The sequence below is a fragment of the Equus caballus genome, chromosome 6 (assembly GCF_041296265.1).
Source record: "Equus caballus isolate H_3958 breed thoroughbred chromosome 6, TB-T2T, whole genome shotgun sequence".
NCBI classification, from domain to species: Eukaryota; Metazoa; Chordata; class Mammalia; order Perissodactyla; family Equidae; genus Equus; species Equus caballus.
In genome coordinates this window covers 93,863,449-93,885,947 of record NC_091689.1, presented here as the reverse complement: position 1 = coordinate 93,885,947, position 22,499 = coordinate 93,863,449, and the positions used below count along the sequence as shown (strand labels likewise).

At 42.0% G+C, this 22,499-nt stretch overlaps 1 protein-coding gene across 1 annotated transcript in view; it reads left to right on the top strand.

The window, feature by feature from the left end:
* WIF1 (WNT inhibitory factor 1) overlaps nucleotides 1-11,636 on the top strand; it is a 63,527-nt gene extending 51,891 nt beyond the window's left edge. The window contains exons 7-10 of the mRNA XM_023643951.2: nucleotides 1,237-1,332; nucleotides 6,947-7,042; nucleotides 7,548-7,643; nucleotides 10,790-11,636. Of these exons, the coding sequence (XP_023499719.2) occupies nucleotides 1,237-1,332; nucleotides 6,947-7,042; nucleotides 7,548-7,643; nucleotides 10,790-10,911 (410 nt within the window). The 3' untranslated portion in view covers nucleotides 10,912-11,636. The remainder of the gene's footprint in view (nucleotides 1-1,236; nucleotides 1,333-6,946; nucleotides 7,043-7,547; nucleotides 7,644-10,789) is intronic.
* Nucleotides 11,637-22,499: the final 10,863 nt, after the last annotated feature.

Below are 22,499 nucleotides of genomic sequence, written 5' to 3'. Positions count from 1 at the left end.
GTTATGCTCCAGTAATTTTTTAAAAAAATTTTTTTGTAAAGTCTGTTGAAATTCCACTTGGTCTCACTGGAGATCTGGGAACATTAAAAAATATTGCTTTTTACTACCTCAACAAAAAGGTGCATTTATTATCCAGGAGGGAGCATAGAGCTTCTTAAAAATGGTTTAATTATTGGCATGGAGCTAGACCTTGGCACCACGTATTTGAAAAAACATCCAAGATTAACTTACAGTGGCTTTGGGACCTCTGTCGCAAACTTTAGGAATTGAGTCGTTCAGCCTTGGCCCAGCATACTCTCAGCCCCTGTGAGGCTTACGGAGGGTCTCTGGCTTGTTTTCCTAGTCAAGATATTGCACAACAGAAATGTAGAGAAGCTTGGTCAGGACGGTCAAATATTATGCAAAGACTAAGAACGTGGCCAAATTCTATAACCAGCTTTGTCATATTCTATTACTTTCAATTAAGCTCCCAGGTTCGTTGCTCTCCCCGGTGCCCATTTCTCTCCTCCTTCTATTTTAGGTCCCAGTGAGCAGTGAAATTCCCAGAGTTGACCCCAGGAGAGAGGGTTTGGGATGAATCACGCAGTATGGTTACTACCTGGATAATCTCGTTCACTGGCCTCCCACAGTAACTGATCCGAGCTCTTCGTCCCACAGGCCCCACCTCTGGGATTTCACAAGGGTCGACTGTCTGTCTTTTCCTGAATGCAATTACTCCTTCCTCCAAACGTCATAAAAGTTTATTTTTAAAAAATTCCTGTCACATAAGATGAATCTCTGTTGTTCTTATTCTGAAGGAAAAGTTGTTTTCTCCTTTGTCAGCCCCTAATATTTACGAATTCTCTCCCTTTTATGTATGCCAAAGTAAGTTTTCTCCTTTTATTCTTCCTTTATCTGAAAAAAATATTTTTGAGGGTTTATAGTGTTCTCCTCTTAAGGGCATAGATATTTACAAGAAAGTTAAAAAGGTAATTTTTCTACACACCATGTCCTTTTTCACTGAGATGTAAACCCCTAGGAGTGGGTACTATATAAAGTGTATCCTGTTATGTTGCTGGAATCCACAAATGGCCAAGCGTTTGGTTACAATTCTTGTGTTTGGCAAGCAGCTTACTTTACTAAATACCTAAAAGGACAAGTAACAGGTGCCTCAGGACTATCACCTAACTTAAGCGAGGTTTTTTTCCCAGATTTACCCTTCTGTCTAATGCGACACCTTGTTGTTCATCCTAACAGCAAACTGCTCCACGACCTGCTCTAATGGAGGCACCTGCTTCTACCCTGGAAAGTGTATTTGCCCTCCAGGACTAGAGGGAGACCAGTGTGAAATAAGTGAGTACTGACCTTCATTCTCTTTGTTTTGTGGGTCCTTAGGAACTCCATCTAACCCCTCCATGTTATCAGTCAGGAATCTGATGCCCAGACACAGTCAATAGCTTATCTAAGGTCTCAGGCCACTGGTTTCTTTTCACCAGATTCAGCTGCCATTCATTTTGGCTAAAGGTGGGGCAGAGAGTCATGACATAGCTCAGCCCAGAGGACTCAGAGCAAATGCTCTCTGCCTCACTTATGTCTCGGTTTGGGTTGTTCATCAAGTTGTGTTGTTTCTTGTTAGTGATTTCATCCCCTTCTCATTGTGCAGAGCCCACAGTTTCAGCCTGGAAATGTAGACTAGAGCTTGGGGACAGCTGGGGTTTTGTCACCTACCTGCAGGCATAGAGAGTTTTTACTCTGCCATTCACTACTGCCTTTCCTAAACTAGACAGAGCCCAGTAATGTATCTAAAAGAAAAGGGTAGACTCAAGGAAAAGGAGAACAAAGGTGCACAGCAATAAAAAAGAACGAATGAATAGCACACACGACAATGTGAATGAATCGCACAGACATTAAGTTAAAGGAGCTGGACCCATAAAAGTGCATCCTGCGTGATTCCATTTCTATGAAGTTCAAGAACAGGCAAAACTCATGGATGATGAGTGGTTGGGGCACAAAGGAACTTTATGGGGTGCCCAGATGCTCTAGATCTTGATTGATGAAGTGTCACGAGTGTTGATTTATGTAAAAAAAAAAAAAACAGTTGAGCTGTGAACTTAAGATGGGCACACGTTATGCCTTCACTATATGTTTATCATGCTTCAATACAAAAAAATGAAAATTTAAGAGTGGAATGTGGTAGGTAATCACCGCTTTGGGAATCAGGGTATCAAACTGCCTGCCTTGGCTGTGCCACCCACCAGCCGTGTGACCCTCAGCATGTCACTGAAACTCTGTTAAATTCAGAGATAAGCCAACCCCATTCCAGATTGCTCTAGGATCCAGAAGACAGGTAACACCAGAGCTCACTCGGGAAGGAGCAAAAGGAATGTGAGCTGGTCTGCTGGAGTGCCATGTCCCTGCCCTTCTGGAAGTTCTGGAATATGGCATTTTCATTTCCAGCTGTATTGTGTCTGTAAAACACCGCTGTGTTTGGCAGAGCCGTTGTTTCTGAAGTTGTAGTGGGTTCAAAATTAAATAATACTGACTTCCTATTCTAATTTTCAACCTCTAATTTATTTGTGGGTTTTTGTACTTTAATGAGTAGAACATGAAGTAACCATTTTTTGTAGAGTTCAAATGAAGTTTCCATAGAACATGTAATTAATTGTCAGGATGTGGTTTCTGTTCTTGTTAATTGCCCTGCCCTGATAAAGGTATCTCTGATCTAACGCCCCGCAATTCTCTCCCCGTCCTTAGTCTCGGGCTTTGCATGCTTAGTTGGTTCATGTTTATGAATCTTTGTTCATGGGCTCATTTCTCCGCATCTAAGTCTGTCCTTTAATGCCCTTAGGTTTATGACCTTTCTACTGGCAGAGACAGTGTTTTCTATTCCTAGCTTTTTTTCCTTAACTGCACCAAAAATGTGGGCCTTTGAAAGCTCCTAATTATCCCTATCACAAGTTATACTCAGATCCTTTAAGGAAATTTCCTGTTTCTATTACAAGAACCACATTACTAGGAAAATATAGAAATGGGTCTTGAGTTGAAAAAGGCCTCGAGTGTAATAGAGACACAAAATTGAATTATGTGTTTTTTGTTTTTTTTTTGAGGAAGACTAAGCCCTGAGCTAACTTCTGCTGCTAATCCTCCTCTTTGCTGAGGAAGATTGGCCCTGAGCTAACATCCATGCCCATCTTCCTCTGTTTTATATGTGGGACGCCTGCCACAGCATGGCTTGATAAGCGGTGCACAGGTCTTCACCCAGGATCCAAACCGGTGAACCCCGGGCCACCGAAGCGGAACGTATGAACTTAACCACTGTGCTACCAGGCTGGCCCCTGTGTATTCTTATCTTTAAACTGAGATATAACTCACATTCCATAAAATTTACCATTTTAAAATATACAATTCAATATATTCACAAAATTGTGCAACATCACTTCTGTCTAATTCCAGAACACGTCATCACCCCCCAAAAGAAACCCTGTACCCATTAGCAGTCACTCCTCACTCCTCTCTCCTCAAGACCCTGGAAACCACTAATTTACTTTCTGTCTCTGTAGATTTGCCTATTCTGGACATGTCATCTAAATAGAATCATACGACATATGGCCTTTTGTGTCTGATGACTTTCACTTAGCGTGATGTTTTCAAGGTCTATGTGTTCTCCGTAGCTTTGCCAGCACTACGCTTATCTGGGATTATTGTTTATGAAATATGTATTCTGATGGTATTTATATTTTCATTTCTCCTGGCCTCTACCAGGAGTGGTATCTGCTCAGACTTCATTTTGACTTGATTACGAGACCCACCTGCACACTAACAAATGTGACTGTGCTTAGAGGCGTCTGGATGTGTGTGGTACACATTTATCATGATATTTAAGGTTCCTCGATCTCCCAAGAATCTTTAATGAACCTCCAGTTAAAAAAACTACATAAGTTATTTATACTGTATTATAAATGGGTTTTTAAAATAATGTAATGGGTTCTTATTATTATAAAAGTTCTCTGTACAAAATGTTCTCTGTAAAAAATTTGGAATATTGGGGGCCGGCCCGGTGGCACAGTGGTTAAGTTCGCACGTTCCGCATCTCAGCGGCCCGGGGTTTGCCGGTTCGGATCCCAGGTACGGACATGGCACCACTTGGCAAACACCATGCTGTGGTAGGCATCCCACATATAAAGTAGAGGAAGATGGGCACGGATGTTAGCTCAGGGCCAGTCTTCCTCAGCGAAAAGAGCAGGATTGGCGGTAGTTAGCTCAGGGCTAATCTTCATCAAAAATAAAAATTTAGAATATTGGATAAAACAATTAAAAATCATCCATAATCCTAAAATCCAGAGGTGATGGTTGTTGGCACTTATTGTAAACCATTTTTATCTTTTTTCCTATGTGAAGCAGAGTCACAGATTTTAGTTATCCCACAAACCAATGGGTGGAGGAAATTTGATGTCCTTATATTGTCAGTGCCTGTCTCATTGCTCTCGTTGGACTCCTATGCTGGTTATAGTAAAAATGCTGTTTAAATTTAGTCAGATCTGTTTGTCTTCAGGCAGTGCTTAGTCTGTTTGAGGTAAAAATGTGTAATCTCTCAAGTTGACCCAGTTTTCTGCTCTCCAGTGGAGAGAGTTTGGTTGCTAAATATTTCCAGGAAAAGCAAGTCAAAATTGAAGTCACTTGTAGGATTCTGAATTTTAAAGCAATCAGATCTTCATGAGGTTTTGGCTTCGTGAGATTTGAAGTAGGAGCGGCCTTCCGCCAGTCACATGCATCGTATGTGGGGTGATAACCAGGAGAGCACATCCTCCTTCCTGGCTGTAGTGACGCTCAAGAACCTCGCTTGCCTCTTGCTGAGAAAACAAAAGGACCCATGGAGTCGATGAGAAGGTTCCCTCCACTAGTCATTCTCTGCGGTATCCTTGGTCACGGCATCCTCCTCTCATACAGCATGGGGAAACTTGGGCTCACCAAGTATTTCCCAATAAGTACTCCATCTCTTCTCCCATATAACTATTGTCCCACTTCTTGCTTACTTGAAAAACCCCAGGGCATTGCAGAGTCCTGTGATGTCCTCCAGTTTTGTGCATGTGATGGGGTCAGATGTTTCTGTGATGCAAATGGAAGTTCAGAGTTAGGTATTCCTTTCCTCTAGGTAGGAGTTGGGATCCTGACCAAATAGTAAATGCTGTTCTTTGTATCCAAATCTAGCAAAAAGGAGTTTTTGGATTTTTAATGGTCAATCAAAAGGTGGTATTCTGTTAGTATTAAGGTTGTTTTAATACGTGTTTCTAGAACACTTCTGCATTAGAACGACCGACCTAAAGGTCTAATGGCATTCCAGGTTTTCAGGAGACTCTAACATCTCAGTCTTGTGTCTATACTGTCTCCACAATGACTAAATGCTGCTCTGGTCAATTTACAGATGAAGAAAGTCCTTTTGGATAAGTAGAAAGAGAAGCAAAGTGTTTCTAGCAAAATGATTTTTATATAGAATCACTTCATGTTTGTCAAGCATAGTGCTTTTGGTAAAATATATAGTAGTTCACTTCTTTCAACACTTTATTTGACCATAAAAAGAAGAGGTTAGAGATTGAAAGGTGGGTTGTTTTAGGGTAAAGATTTCGTTTCTCCTCCTTGCGTATCGAGGCCTTTGTAATGAGTGTTCTGCTAAAGTGGAAAAAAGCAAAAGAACAGCAACAATAAGAACTAAATCCCAAATCTTGCCCGACCTAAATCCAACGGCTCTTTGCTCTCTTTGGAACATCGTTATACCAGTTACAGGATGTGGTTTCAGCTCCAGGTGAACAATCCTTTATCTTTTACTTCTTCAAAAAACTCAGCCTTAGAATGGCAAATTCTAGATTGCAGAGGGAGTTCTGGAGTAAGAAAGAAGAAAATTATTGTACAATTTTTACATCTAAGATCGTATTCCAGCCCTAAAATCCTGTGGTTCAAAGATCTATGAAAACATCAGCAATTCTCAAGATTAAAGAAAAGAATAAGGTATCACTAGGATCTAAGAGGTTCCAGAAAAATGCATAGGTGTGGTATCAGGCCCCTTGTGTGCCCCACGTCGTATTCTTCTCAGCTAACCCTTCAGTCCAACCGCTGCTACGACAACCTGTTTGGCACAGGCATAACCTGATTCCCTCATCTTAGCTATTCCACACTTCTCTTGCTTTCCACCTAGAGACTTCTCTGAGTCCTAAAAAAATGCAGCCTGTGATCACACAGTCGCGGAGTGGAAGTGCGAGGAAGTGATCCCATGACCAGTGGGAGACGGGTGCTGATGAATAATGCTCCCCTCTCCCTTCTTCCAGACAACTTGCAGGTGCAGTTCCACGGCTCCTTGGAAGGACCCAGCAGTACAGAGCCTGGTTGCCGGCAGTGATGGCCAACCTACAAACACACTTTTGTATTGGCTTTTCCTCCCTCCCTGTTTCACTCTTCCTGTCCCCCTACTCCTATTTCCTAGATCACTTCCCCAAATAAACTATCTGCTTGCAAGCCCTGCTTTCTGGAGAATCCTGGGCCGAGACAGATGTCATCAGGCACAGGTGTGGGCTTGCTTTCAGAAAAAATGACATTCACAATCCGAACTCAGAGAAAAGATCATTTGGAGGGTCATTCATGTTTTAACTTTTAGTATATCTTAAATTACAAGTGTTTATGAGTCAGTTAAAATATTATTCTGTTTATTAAAAAATAATGTTAATAAATACACCATTTGGGCAACACATTTATTGCAGAAGATATATATCCGAAATCATAAGTAAAAACACTAGCGTGTTTGTTCCAAAAACGAAACAGGAACAGTATCAAAGCCAGAACAGATCTGAAATAAGTGGAAATAATTGCCATTTAGAAGCATTTATCCTCTCAAAGCCTTGCAACTCCTTTGAAAAATGTAATTACCTCTGAATGAAGCTCTGAGTTCCTTGCTTATTTGCATTCGTCTTTATTTCAGGCAAATGTCCACAACCCTGTCGGAATGGAGGTAAATGCATTGGTAAAAGCAAGTGTAAGTGCCCCAAAGGTTACCAAGGAGACCTCTGCTCAAAGCGTAAGTGTCCCTAAGTATCATCAACGTGGGTGATTACGGGATAACTAAAGGAGCCGTTGTCTCCTACTGCATAACCTCTGTACCTACTGCATGATGCCCAGGCATCTCAGTGAACCCTTCTCACTGACAGGAACGTCTCCTTTAGGTAGACCAGAGGTGCTGTGTGAAATCCATGCATGGAAAAGACTTAGACACTGTCACACGCACAACTGGACTTTCTACTGGAGTTTTCTTAAGGAAGAGAAACTTCCATTGCCCAGCAGTTTCAGCATCCTACAGAGGGTCTTTTCTGAATGAGAAGCATCGAGCTTCGTTTCAGAGCCCTCTCGGGACTTTTCCAAAGAGTCCAAAATCAACTTATAGCTGGAGATTGACTTAGAAAAAAAAAAGTTAGAGGATGAAGCCAAAACTAACACATTCTAAAGAACTGCGGGGAAAGCAGCTCTGTAATTCCGTTGAAAAATGAAAGCTCAGGGAACATTCTTTTTATCTCCTCTGAATCTAGCTGTCTGCGAGCCTGGCTGCGGTACACATGGAACCTGCCATGAACCCAACAACTGCCAATGTCAAGAAGGCTGGCATGGAAGACACTGCAATAAAAGTGAGTGAAGCCGGCTGGGGAGCCAGCCTCCTTCATGTCTGTTTCTTGGCTCTAAGGCTAAAAGACAACCCATAACTCAGCCCTGCTTTCTGTTTCATTAAAAGCAACTTCTTTTCTGCCCCTTCTCCCCCTTGCTTCCTCCTGCCCCCCACAACTCTCTGAACTTTCCAGTCTACGCCTTAGCGTGTCAAGAAGCATGCATCATTGTAAATATCAGCACATCTGTAAAATAGCCCCACAACGTCTCCTGGGTTAAAATAGTTCATACAGGTTGATGTGATAATACAGCATGTTAACCAAGAAAGAAATAAAGAAGTAAGACTTTAAGTCAAATGTAAAATCAGTATCTACTTGGCTCTGACTTTATCATCCAAGATTTATCAAGAGCATATAAAACATGAAGAATTTTGCTCTTTAAAATCTTTACATTGCATTGGTTATGGTATGTTTTAAATGGGTTTTTGTGAGGGAAAGAAAAGGTCTATGAAGGATGGGAGAGGTGTTACAATGGAGTTGCATTTTTTCAAATTTACTGACTACCAAAAATGAATCAGCTGTTTAGATAATAAACCACGGCTTGTTTTATACACAATATGAAACTCGGTAAATTCATCCATTTTGTTTTGATTGGGCTCTTTCTGTGCTGTAAGCCTGAATTGGGCTCTGGGGACACAAAAACAGACAGAGAAAGCCCTGCCTGGCGGAGCCCTGGGTCTAATGGGAGGGACGGTCAATTAGCAAGTGAACCAGATCAGCGGTGTGGTTTCAGTCCGTCTCGAAGCTGGAACTCGGAATCCTAAGTAAGGGCCCACTGCCCACTGTCCTTTAAGGAAAGGAAGGTTTCAATTATACAACACCCTTTGATAATAGACGTCTGGATTGTGTCTATCATATTGTGTCTCCAAAACAATGGACACAAATTGAACAAGTGACGTACATATCAGATGTTTTTCTAGGTCAGTGGTCATCCAAAGTGCATGCAGCCCAGTGAGCATGGAAATGACCAGCTGGGGTGCTGAGGGAAAATATTAGTTTTTAAATATTTTTGATATTTTATGTTATTTTATTTAAATTTGTATAAATATATATGTATTATGTAAATATTTCTATATCAATCTCTAATTCTTATTTTTGTGCATATTTTGTAATGTTCGCATGATATTATTCTGGCTTACATGTAATACATTTATGTGTAGGTATACGTGATTATTTGTTTGTTTATTTTAAGGGAGATCCGTATCTGGTCTGGGCTACACCTCTCCATTAGTTTGAGTCTTCTTCATCGTTTGAGTCTTTTTCACCCACTGAGTGACTGGGTGGTAGATTGAAGGGGCTTCAGGTGGGCATAGCGTAACAAGAACTGCAGGTCCTCTGGAAAATAGCTCCTTCATCCCGCGGGGAACGGTCAAACGGTATCCCTGCTAGAACAGACTTAGGCGGAAGCCTTCTTTGGACTAAAAGATTGATAGAAAACTAACCATTTCTAGAACCACTTTAGAAAAGAGTAAGCCAAACCTTTTATGCCACCCTTTACACAGGATTCAAACCCTGAGGCTTGTCCCAAAATCAAAGTAACTTTCCAGAAGTCCTCGGGCCTAGGGACACACTGAGGTGAGACCCTACATCCCAGGACTCAATTACAAAGGTCTTCTGAGACTCACATTTGGGGCCTGATGACCAAGAGTGATGGGAGGAGAGTACAAGGGTCACCACTGCTTCTGCTGATACACCCGCTCGCTCTTCCAAAAAGAGGGCAAGTCAGGGGCCGTCCCCTAGTGTCAATGAGCAATTCTCACAGGTCTGCCGGCACCCAGCAACATCCCTACTTGAAGACGATGCTGCTGAAGCTATTGTCCTCGGTGGACCGCCTTCAGATGAAGGCAGTGCATGTCTAGAAGACGCCCCGGTGCTTGATGAAAATGCAAACGTGTTATCCAGGAAAGGCTGCCCAGCCATTTGTGCGTTAGCTAAGAGAATCAGGCTGAAAGAATGGGGTGTATTTTGACTAGAGGGAGGTCGTGAGGAACTCTGAGGCACAGAGTTCTGCAAAGAACAGACTCCCAGTGGGGTGACACATTGGGAGGCCTCAGGCACCCAGACATCCTAGTGGGGAGGAGGATACTGGAGACAGACGTCCCTGCTTCGGCTCCTCCTTGCCAGCGGGAGGTTTGGCCTTCATGGGTGGCAGGGAGGCAGCAGGAGAGGGACGTACTCCAGCACATTGTTGGCTCACATTCTGGCCATTTCATGAGCTACTAGCCTGCATACTGACAATTCACAGAAACACATTCAGGAACAAAGTGTTCTGTTTTCAGTAGTTGTTTAGTGGCATGCTTGCATTTAAAAGCCACAAAGAACAAGTGAAATGCTGAACTTGACTCTAACGCACAGGGAGATGGAGGCAGATTTTTAAAAATAGGATTGCCATCTTGGATCAGTTCTAGGAAATCAGTAGAAATGAGTCAGTGCCCCAAGCACCTCCAGTGGCTCACAAGGAGGAGGAAGGGAGGCCTCAGGCTGTGCAACTCAGAGTTACACTCCACTGGCAACTGAGCTGGAAACGCGAAACTCACAAATCCCCATTGATAAGGAATCAGTTCAAATCGTAACCCTTCTCTAACATGTAGAGTGGAAGTTCTTAATTCTTAGAAAATTCCTATCTTGTGTAAGTGCAATAGTCACACCCGATCATGTGATCTGGGTGAAGATTGGGGGTTGTCATATTGAGCTGGAGCAATATATCATCAGGCTGGTTTTGCAATGCAGTGAAGAGGCTCAGCGATCAGATTCTCTGCAGAAGCTCCCTGCCTTCGAGACCTCAGGGCTAGATCCCTACCCGTCCTTGGTGGATAACATCTTCCATTCAATCGCATTCATCCAAACTTTGCATCAACAGTTTCTGCGCGGCCAAAATATGCAGTGAGTCAGGGAGGCAATGGAAGCCAGATTTCAGGGATTTAGTAAAATGGGTTTCTTTTAACAGAGATCTTGAACCTGTAACATCCCTTCATTCAGGTAGCTTTATGTGGTCCCTGTGGTCCTTCACTCTGGGTTGAAAAGGGAAAATGGATTTCATTGGAATGGTTAATAATGAATCGAAAGAGCCTGTTTTTGTAGTTTCTTTTAAGATGTGAATAATTTTGCAGGGTATGGAGCTAGCCTTGGGCTCGCCCCGAGGGCGGCAGGCGCCAGGCTCCGGCAGCACGCGCCTGCACTTAAAAAGGCTGAGGAGCGGCAGAACCCACCTGAATCCAATTACATCTGGTGAACTCCGACGGCTGAAACGTTTTAAGTTACACCAAGTTCATAGCCTTCGTTAACCTTTCATGTGTTGAATGTTCGAATCATGTTCATTACAGTTAAGGATACTGGCCTGAATTTTATTAGCTTCATTATAAATCACTCAGCTGATATTTACTCTTTCTTTTAAGTGTTCTAAGTACGTCTGTAGCGTGATGGTATAGATTTTCTTGTTTCAGTGCTTTGGGACAGATTTTTTATTATATCAGTTGATCAGGTTAAAATTTTGTCTTTTCATTGTGTCGTTGGCAGACAATTTCTAAAATTACAATGCATTCGTGGTGTTGAGGGGCTGGGGGTACCCTAGAGAAGGTGAATGGAACAAACCAGCCTCAATCACAAGGATTTAGATGAAGGAGTAAATAGTGCTAAAGTTACAGCTTTCAAATTTTGTCGTGTATTTAGATATTTGTCACATTTTTAATTGCCCTTACTTTTAAACCCTCAGTACAATATTTTGACTTTCCCCTGATCCCAGAGAATTCATTATTAAAAAAAGAAAGAAAAAACACTGTTGTAGTAACATTTAAACAATATAATATATTGTAAACACAATAAAATAGGGAATATAATGTATGAACTTTTGGCATTGGCTTGAAGCAATATAATATATTGTAAACAAAACACAGCTCTTACATAATAAACATTTTATACTGTTCGTGTGTATAAAATAAAGGTGCTGCTTTAGTTTTTGGACTGTCGTCTGGAGTGGTCTTTGCATGTGGAAATAAAGTTGGTTGCAAGTGAGTGGTAGTTAAAACTTTGCAGCACCGTAAAAAAGAGAAGATACTCCATTCTCTGAGCCTGTCTTAGCCCTCCAGCCTCGTCTCCCCTCCCAGCTCTGTCTCTACCGCAGCTGTGCCACACCACACTCTGATGTCCCTGGCTGCAACGCTCTTTTGCATGTCAGCTCTCAGCTTAGTTGTCATTTCTTTCAGGAGGTCTTCTTTAACTAGAAAGTGTTAAATATGCCATTAATAGAAGACATTCTAAGACTTTCTAAAAGTGTCACAATGTCACAAATGAAAAGTGTTTATTTAAACATTTATTAAAAGCCTGTTGGTTATATGTGTTATCCCACAATCCTATGAGGTGGGTATCATTACACCCTTTTACAGATCAGAAACTGAGGCTTGGGGACAGGAAGCATTTTACCCAAGATCACGGACAGGTTACAATCCATGTCATCTGACTCTGAAGCCTTAACACTCTGCTATGCTTCCTCTTTCCTTTTTCTTAGGAAATACAGTAGAACACAAAACTCCACAAATCCTCGGTAGCAACTTTCCAACATATTTTAATGTTCTCATTCTCCCAAGGGAATGTGGACTTTATTCGATAGACGATCGAAAGCCTACAAGTTTTCTTATGCCAGGGAGCGGCAATGATCGGTTGTGTGATTTAGGGACGTGATCAAGGGAGTGGCTGGAAGCAGAATGAATGCATCTCATTGCGGTGCTGGACCACAGCGGTTCTCCTCCCACCAGCCAGAGCCAGAGTGTCAGCCTGTGATCACACAGACTTGGCAAAGCAGGCCAGGAGCCAGGGAGCTAACCCTGGGATTCTAATACTAGAACTAACTTATTTATTTAAGACTTTTAAGTAAAAATCCAGATGCAATGATAATGAGGATCTAAGACCATGGCAGAAAGTTCAGTTTGGGCATAGGATGGTAATAATAACAGTAACGAACACTTCTATGGAGCTTAGTTTATGCTAAGTGCTTCCTTGTATTAACTCATAGGTGAAAAATAGAATGAAAATGGCAGGAAGCTGGACTGAAGGCAGAGTGACAAAATTCAGGAGTCTAGGTCTGTCTTCTCCAGACCATTTTGATTGCACACCCCAGTAGAAATTTCTGAGCACATGTGTATAACTACCAATATATGCATTAGAAAAGCCAGAGATGTTCAAAGGAAGAGATAAAAATACAAATAGAAGCTCTGATATTTTCTTCGCTTATCCACTTACCCAAAAGATGGTTTTAGGTACACCCTGGAGTACACACCCCCATAGCAGACTTCAGGTAAAGGATGAGATAATAGGATCTGAAATGGCTTTAGTGTCAGAGAGGAGAGTTTGGACTCACAAGAGATTTCAGATCTAAGCAAGGGACTAGATCACCAATTGAATGTAGGGATTAGGAAGAGCGAGGAATCTGGACAGTGATGCTAATGACTAAGGAGGGGCAAGTGTAGCCAGCGACGAGGGTTTTCAGAGATGTTGAGTTTGGGTTTGAAGATCTTGAGTTTAACACGCCTTTGGAAGATCTTGGCGGAAATGCCTAGTAGACACTTGGAAATATGGTTAGGCCAATAATTTTAAATTATTAGTCATATTATAAATGAATAATGCTAATTAAATATTGAATACTTTTAATAAAAATATACAAATAGCTTATTTGGTGAGATACAGTATGATTCACTTGTGTTTTGTTGTGTTTTTAGCAAAGTGATTGAGCACCTGCTCCCCATTCCCCTCCAAATGTTTTATGAGCCTTCATCCAAAAAATCCCCTTTGGTGCCCTCGTTAATTTGTGTGGAATCACAGCAGTGGGGCCAGCTCTCGAAACAAAGGCCAATAATGTGGGATATGAAATAATTGTTACTCTTATGAAGTTACCATAGAAGAGGAGGCAGGGGAGGAAGAAGAAAAAGGAGGAGGAGAAGGCAGAGGAAGAGAATATTTATGTAAAATACCTCTAAGCAACCATTTAAAAGTTAAAAAGTAAGGAGTTAAGGCAGTCAGAGGAGATGTGTACCATTTGGCAAGATAATATAAGTAGGAAAAAGAGACAAAAAGAAATAAAGTTAGACAATAAAATGGGTCCAGTAGTGAGGTTGAGACGAAAGGCGTCCAAGGACTCTTGCACACCTGTGAGAGATGGATGGTACAGTTAGCTCTGTCACACCTGTGAGAGATGGAGGCTACCGTTAGCTCTGACACACCTGTGAGAGATGGACCATACAGTTCTCACTAAGCTCTGCTCCAACCACCTCCAAGAGGAAGCCATGGCTCATTTCAAGTCCCAAAGACCATAAACACAAAACTAGTCACTCAGGAGAAGTTAAACTAACAAAGGAACTTACATTAGGGCTGGATTAAGACACATAGGTCTGTGGGAAAGCTACTTTTTGGCATCCTTTCAAGCTGATAGTCTTTCAAATGTTTCTTCCTCATTTGTTTACAAAAGAACTGCATGAACAAGAGGTTAAGGAGAGGGTTGCCGACACAGGGGAGCTCCTCATCCTCTATCCCAGGCAATTTTAGCGTCTCTAACACTAAATTTAGTGTCTCTGACACTAAAATTCTATGCCCCACCCAGGAAACAAAAGCTCTCCAGTCAAATTCAGTTAAGCTACTCAGAGGGAAGTTTGTTGAGCATGTTGTTACGTGAGCATGCTCCTTGAAATTCTTAACACCGCCTGAGTGGCTTCTGAAAGGCTTCCCTTCAACCATATACAGGGCTCCTCCTAAAAGGAGTTTTGGTACCTAGATATCTTCCCATCTTCTTCTATGTCCAGTGAGCCTGATGACACAATTTTAGCTTGATGTGCTCAGCATAGCCCCAGAGGAGCCAACCTTTACGTGAGCTCTAATTGAGGGCGAGAGAAATGTGTCCTTGAGGGGTCCTCGTAAAGCGATCAGAGTGCCATGTAATGCACAGCACTCTTGGTCATACAAACAGAGTAATAACAGAGAGGGCTGTTTCTTTCCAAATTCTTCAAGAAGGCACAAATCGTCACAATAATGTGTAGATGATAAAAGCATTTCTCCCAAAGTAGGGGAGAGCAAGGGGATATCATGACGTGAGCAATTTTCAAATTGGGGAAATGAGAAACATTGCCATTTCAGAAGAATTTCCTAAGGCAATAAAAAAAGAAAGAAAGAAAGGAAAGAAAATGACTATCTAAAGACAGGAGTTTTGTAGTCATAATTTTTAGGTAGTTTATGCAAGTGGTGCAAATATAAAAGTTTAATAAGCATATTGAATAAATGTCCTCCATATGGCTCAACATAAAAAAATAGAAGCCATATACAGGAAACTTACATCATAAAGTGTTCAGGTGTTCAGTAAGAGTTTTTTAAATTCTCACATAAACTCCAAATGTAAATTGATTTTCCATCTGTTTACTGGTTTGTTGTCAATAAGAATATAAAAATTACAAATGAAAAATGATTTTTATTAAGCTTGGGCATTGCAGGACTTTTCCTTGGTAACTCATTTCTCTTCCCAATCACGTTCAGTTTGCACAACTGTTGAGATTACCCGGGATTTCTTGGAAGTCCAAACCAAGAGAAAGCTACTCTGAGATGACAAATAATCCATCAAATCCACAGGAGGATCATTGAAAGTTGACTCATCTCAGGGTGAATATGCTTCCTGCTCTGGTGGACATGACACTGGACAGTCCAGCCTTGAGCATGGTCCTGAGGCTGGATCTGGCGCCATGGCTGGGAGAGAAAAGCAAGAGGAGAGCAGGGAGCCCAGGTCAGCCAATTATACGCTGACCAGGCCAAGGACCAGCTGTGTAATTTGAGGGCCCAGAGCAAAAGATAACTGTGGGCCCCTTGTTCAAAAAGGATGAAGAATGTCAAGATGGTGACAACAGGGCATTAAACTAAGCCTGGGGTTCTTAGTCCAGGGCCCTGGGCAGCTGCAAGTTCACATATCCATGCAGCTGGCCATGTCCGGGAGCAAGTTCACAGGTCCATGTCCACGGAAGTATAGGTAGAAGGCAACGCTGCTGCTTCTCCCTGGGCATTGGTCAAATGAGCTCTTCCTTGCCTTGCCTTCTCTGAACTTCAGCCTCACGGCTGACTGTAAGAACCAGGCCGTGAGGATGGAAGAACCATGAGCCGTCAAGCCAGTTAAGTCAGTGACCATTTACTGAATTTCTCCTGTATTAATATTGCAAACACAAAAATAGGAAAGAAAGTAGAAAGCAAATTAAGGGGACAAAATTTATTTCGTCAAGTAAAATTCTTTGATCCAGCTGAGTTCCTAGAACCTCAGAGCCTGCTTAAGAAAGAAAGAGTTTGTAGCTTTAGATTTATAGCTCACAAGGGAAAGATATTTTTCAGAATTCTGTGAATAATCCATTTTAACCAAAAAGATAATCGGGTTATTCCAACTTAGAACTGCTGTGCTTGCTTAGAAGACAGAAAAGCAGAAGTCTGGCTGGAGTTAGAATCTTAAGCCTTGTGATAGAAATTAAGTTCATCTCCACCCATGGACCCTTGCTTCAATGAGGAGCCTTATGACGCTCTCCAGAAACCCCAAAGACAAATGTCCCCAAAGCTCAAATTAGTCTTGCCTCACTTCAAGGAAACAACCAAAACTAAAAAGCAAATCTGATTATTTTCTACTTTGTAAAGATGAACATTTACTCAGAGTTTGCACTTGAGCGTAACACATAACCCACTTTGGGAAGGAGCAAAGGCTGCCTCTGCAGAAGCAAGGCCAACCACGGGCACAGGCCGCCTCTGCAGAAGCAAGGCCAACCAAAGGTGCAGGCGACTTCTGCAGAAGCAAGGCCCACCATGGGCACAGGCCGCCTCTGCAGAAGCAAGGCCAACCAAGGGTGCAGGCGACTTCTGCAGAAGCAAGGCCCACCATGGGCACAGGCCGCCTCTGCAGAAGCAAGGCCAACCACAGGCGCCTGGCCCGTCAGGCACCTTGTTGATTGACCTTGGCTTGTGCCACAGAGCTCAGCTCCCAGTATCCTGCAGGAATGGTAACGCTGCTTCGCTTTTCAGTCATTTGGATTTTCTGCCCTGGCTTGTTGATTTGAATTACGTACTACCTTGTTCCTATGCCAAAACCAGGCTGAGAAGGCAGCTTCAGAGTAACGAGCCGAGGTGAGCCTTTCGGCTGCAGCCATCCTGGCTCCACATTTAAGCCACACTTGAAATGATGATCTGAATCCAGGTTATTCCATAACAACTCGTCTCAACGGAAGTGGCTAAAAATGTACTAAAGGAAATTACTATGGTGCTTGTGCCTTTAGAGGAAAAAGTGGCCTTTGAAATAGACCATCAGGTTGAAATTGAAGCAAGTTGTAACTTCCTTGGCTTTGCTACATGTCCACGTTTTTACATGCGTGCCAACCCAAAATCAACATCCCACAGAGGTGCGTTATTGACAGTCTGGCAGAACAGAGAAGTAGGAGAACCAATTAGGCGGCCCTCCAGTAATGAACGTTAGCCCAACACGGAAGCAGCATTGCAAAGTCTTTAGAGAACCTTTGTGTGGAAATTTTGGTTCAGAGTGTCTCTGCAAAGGGGTTATTAATTCGAAGGAGAAACTGAGGCTGGGGTTTGCTGAAGATCCGAAAACATTTGGGAGCAATAATACCTAACCCTCGTGTGGGGATTCCAAAACCGTGTTCCGGAGAACAGTAGTTGCTCAAGATGTGAATAGGAGTTATATGGAAAGAGGGTCCCGGGGTCCAGTAAGTCTAAGAGACGGGGAGTGACACTAAATTACGGAGTTGTCTCCACAGTAGCGCGGCCCAGAGCGTTTACTTTGCTGCCATGCATCGTAGTCTCCAAGAAGGGACTGATACGCAGCCTTCCCCCAACTCTTTTCCCGAAAGCATTTCCCAGGAATAAAACTCCACACGGCACGCTTCCTGGAGCACAGCCCTAGGACGGCTGAAGTCTCTGAAGTTGGGTCTTCACTACTCCCTTTTTCCTTCAGAATTTTTATGTTATCCTATCTGTTTGAAGCTAATTCAGGGAAACTGAAACTCGTAACTTACAACACAGAGACCTTCCAGTTTAAATCAGTTGGTTTTAGGTAATTTGTTTATTTTCCCCCTATGTATTCCAGAATAAATTGATCCATTATATTCAGTTTTACTCATTTAAAGGAGTAATAGAAAACGCTTTAATTATTGTAAGTACTTTTAAACTTTAGCTATGTTAACAATTTATGGAATTAATTTCATCAGCAAGGGGATAAATGGATTATAATGAGTTAATTTTCTAGGTATTTAACTAACGTCCAACGTTTAGGGAGCCCCTATGAATTACCTATGTAAAGCTCTTCTTTCAGTCCACGGCCTTTGGCCTGTGTTTATGGTGATTCATCAATTCTTGCTCTCCACATTGCTTCTTAAGTATTGTTCAACTTTAATATTCTTTTTTTTTTTTTTGAGGAAGATTGGCCCTGAGCTAACTGCTGCCAATCCGCCTCTTTTAAAGACTAAGAGGGAGGCTACCGTACCAGGAACGACAGCAGACAGGGAACGAAGAGCCCCAGGCTGCAACTCGGCTGCTCTCTCACTGGTGGTTCTTGCTGAAGATCCCCAAAGCGGTGCATCTTAAACTAGACGTCCCCTACCCATCCCCTCCACGGGCCCTGTTTACTCCTTATTCCCAAGCCCAAAGTGGGCTGAGTGCATCAAGCACGCTGATAAAGAGATGGAGAGGCTACCATTGCCTTCATTTTGCTACCAAGTCAGCGCTGTTCTTGGGTGCTCAGGCCCTTAAATTCGGGTCTCTTCTAAAAGCAAGTCATCATCGCTGAGGACAATACAAGATCCGATGTTAGTGCCTGAGCTTTTCTAGGACAAGGAAAAATACCTAATTTCAGCCTTTATAGAGCTCACTAGTCAAATCAATAGTAGCAGCAATAGTAATTAGCTAATATTTTTATCTACCTTTGCTGGTGTGCAGGCTTTCTGTTGTTTATAAACATTAACTCAAATGAGCCGAGTTAGTTTATACCAACTCATGGGAAAATGTCAATTGTTGAATTTTTTGGAAACGTGTGGACCAGTTGTTAAACCCAACCATTATTAAAAATTAAACTGTATAAATACAATTAATTAAATTATTTTTAAAAAGTTTAGCAAACACTGAAAACTAATCTCTTAATTATTTTACTACATTTTACAATTATCTACATTCTTGAGGTCATTGACATCTATTGTATCTGTATTAGAGGAAATATCGTGACACGCTGTGCTGCAACGCATCTCTCGCCAGCTCCACATTCAGTGACGCAGCTTTGATGGCCTGACCTTGTGCATGGAGGGAGTACTTACACCACAGAAATTGGCAAGTGCTGCCCATCAAGAGAGCCAGTTGTTCAACGTTTACTGTTTCATCCTCACAGAAATCTTATGAGGCAGGTGCACTTATTATCTCCATTACACAGATGAGGGGCCTGACGCACAAAAAGCTTCAGTGACAGGCCCAGAGCCACACACTATTAGTGGCAGAGTTAGTATTTGAACACAGGCAGTCTGGTACCAGAATCTTGCACTCCTGATGATTATAAGCTATAACATTTGTTTGGATACAACAGAAAATAAAGCATGTGAAGCAATGGCAGACATGTAATTTCTTTCCGGACGGAAAGAAAAATACAGCATAAGGGCCGTCAGATAGAGCCACTGAACTTCACTGGTTGAAAATGAATGACTCGAGGAGTAAAGGAATGCATTTCATTCATAAGAAAGGCTCACCCCAAAGGAATTGGAAATCTCTCTGTCTCCTGGGTCCAGATATTCTGTGTTCCAGGTTTTGCTATTGCTCTATTCAGCTGCCATTTGAAGCAATTGTATTAGTTTCCCGTGGCTGCTTAACAAATTGCCATGAACCGGTGGCTTAAAGCAACAGAAATTTATTCTCCAGTCCTGGAGGCCAGAAATCCAAAATCTGTTTCACCGAGCTGAAATCAGGTGTTGTCAGGCCTATCCTCCCTCTAGAAGGTCTAGGGAGGAATGTGTTCTTTGCCTCTTCTGCCTCCTGGTAGCTCCCAGCGTTCCTTGGCTGGTGGCCACTTCTCTCTCTGCCCCGTGCGCACATGGCCTGCTCCTCTGTGTGTCTGTGTACAATCTCTCTCTGTCTCTATCCTCTTATAACGATACTTGTGACAGCATTTAGGGCCCATCTGGATAGTCCAGGATGAGCTACTCCTCTCAAGATCCTTAATCACTTCTTGCGCCATATAAGGTAATATTCACAGGTTCCAGCAATTATGACATGCATAAATCTTTGGAGCCACTATTCAGCCCACTACAGCAATCATCATTAATGGTCACAAACCTATTCTATGCTGAGTGTTAGGATTACACGGGGCTACAGACAAGATTGCTGTCTGCAAGAAGCCTACAGCCTAAGGAGGGAGATGAACTCACATGAGGAAGTCAATCACAGGGAATGCAAAATGGCACAGCTGATGTGGAAACAGTTTGACAGTTTCTTAAGAAGTTAGATATAGACTTACCATATGATGCAGCAATCTTTTGTGTAAACCCAAGAGAAACTGAAACATATGTTTACACAAGACTTGTACATGAATGCTCATAGCAGCATTATTCATAATAGCCAAAAAGTGGAAACAGCCCAAATGTCCATCAACTGGTGAGTGATAAACAGAATGTGGTATATCTGAACAGTGGAACTCTACTCAGCAGTAAAAATGAATGAAATGCTGAATGAAATACATGCTACAACGTGGATGAACTTCGTGCTAAGTGAGAGAAGCCAGACACAAAAGCTCACATTTTTTGTGACTCCATTTATATAAAATATCCAGAAAAGGCAAATCTATAGAGACAGAAAGCGGATTAATGGTTGGGCCTGGGGGTTAGGAAGAAGGGATTAACTGCCGATGGACATGAGGGGCCTTATTGGGGGAATGGGTCTGTTTCAAGACTAGGCTTTGGAGATGGTTGCACAATTCAGTAAACTCACTAAAAAAATCATTGAATCATGCACTTACAATGGGTGACTTTCATGATAAGTAAATTATACCTCAATAATCTTCTTTTCTTTGAGTAATAGCACAAGGCTGCACATGCTAAGGGTAAAGTCAGTGACAGAAAGACCGAGGGGAGGATGTGAGTGTGAGTGTGTAAGTGTGTGTTTTGGTCAGATCTAAGATTTTATTATATTTTGAATTCTGATTCTGCATGTAATACCTCAGGAATATGAGCAAGAATGTTTGTAGCACTGTTGTTTATAATGCCAAAGAGAAAAACAACCCAAGTGTCCATTGACAGGACACTAGATCAATAAATGGCGGTCTACACACATGAGAGAGTTCTACACAGCAGCAAAAACAAATGAATGTCAGCTGTGCACACTACACATTGGTGAGCTTTAGAAACACAAAGTGCAGAAGACTACGCACCGTATGACTCCATTTTAAAAACAGACAAAACTAAATAACATACCATTTGGGGACACATGAAAAAGCAATGGTTTCTTCATGAAGATGCTAAGGAATGGGATCAGGAGGCACTCACTGGTGTTTCAAAGGAATCATTGATGTCCTATTTCTTAAGCTGGGTGGTGGGTTGAAGAGAGTTTACTTTATTTCTCTAAACATATTCTCTTGTTTGCACAGATTATTCCCAATAAAAATGAAAAGAAATCCTAATAGTCACAACAGAAAAATCAATGAGGAATGTGAGCAGGTGATCCCAACAGAAGAGATGTCAATGACTAATAAACTGATTTTTAAATCTTCAAATTTACGAGTAATCAAATAGCTGTAAAACTTTTTATTGTAAATTTTTTAAATGAGTAGCATTTTTTGTCAATCAGATTGGCAAAGATTTTTTTCTTTTTAGTGAAGAAGATTGTCTCTGAGCTAACATCTATGTCAGCCTTCCTCTATTTTGTATGTGGGACACCACCACAGCATGGCTTGATGATTGCTGTGTAGGTCCATGCCTGGGATCTGAACCTGTGAACCTCTGGCCGCTGAAGCGGAGTGCACAAACCCAACAACTATGCCACCAGGCCATCCTCGAAAGATAGTTTTTAAATAATACTTAAGGCATGTGTTAATGAAATGAGATGTACATCGTTATATTCTGCTGCCAAAATGTAAATCAGAACAACTTTTCTAAAAAGCAACTGAACGATACATATCAGGGAGCCTCAACATTTGTTCTTTTGACTCAATGTTAGAAAATCACAAGAGATTCAGTCAAAGGTTTAGATTCAATACAGCATTGTCCAAAAATGCAAACCATTTATCTATTCATTGGACAAATATTTATTGAGCATCTACTACGTGCTAGGTAGTGTTTGGGGCACCTGCAAAACATGAGTGAACAAAATTGACAGAAAATCTCCACCCTGGTGAAATTTATATCATAGTGGAAAGAATAGATAACAAACAGTAAACTTAGCAAATGACTGAAATAAAATAGTACATGAGAAAGTAAGAGATGCTGTGAAAAAAGAAAAGCAGAGCAAGACAAGGGAGAACTGGTGGGAAGCAAGATGAGGAGGAGCAGGTTGCTTTACTAAGAAGATGACACTTGAGCAAAGATTTGAAGGATTCTGGGTGGCAGGTCCTTGGGCATTCCAGGCAGAGGGAACAGCTGCTGCAAAGGTCCAGGAGCACAAGCCCGCCTGGCAATTAGAGAGACAGTAGGGGGTCCAGAGTGTCTAGAGTGGCCTGAGCAGGGAGAGGAGTGGGAGATGAACCGGAGACTGGAGAGGCCAGGGTTGGGGGCCATCGTGAAGGGCCTCAAAGGACTTGGCTTTTACTCCTAGCAAAATAGGAAGGCCTGCTGGCATTTG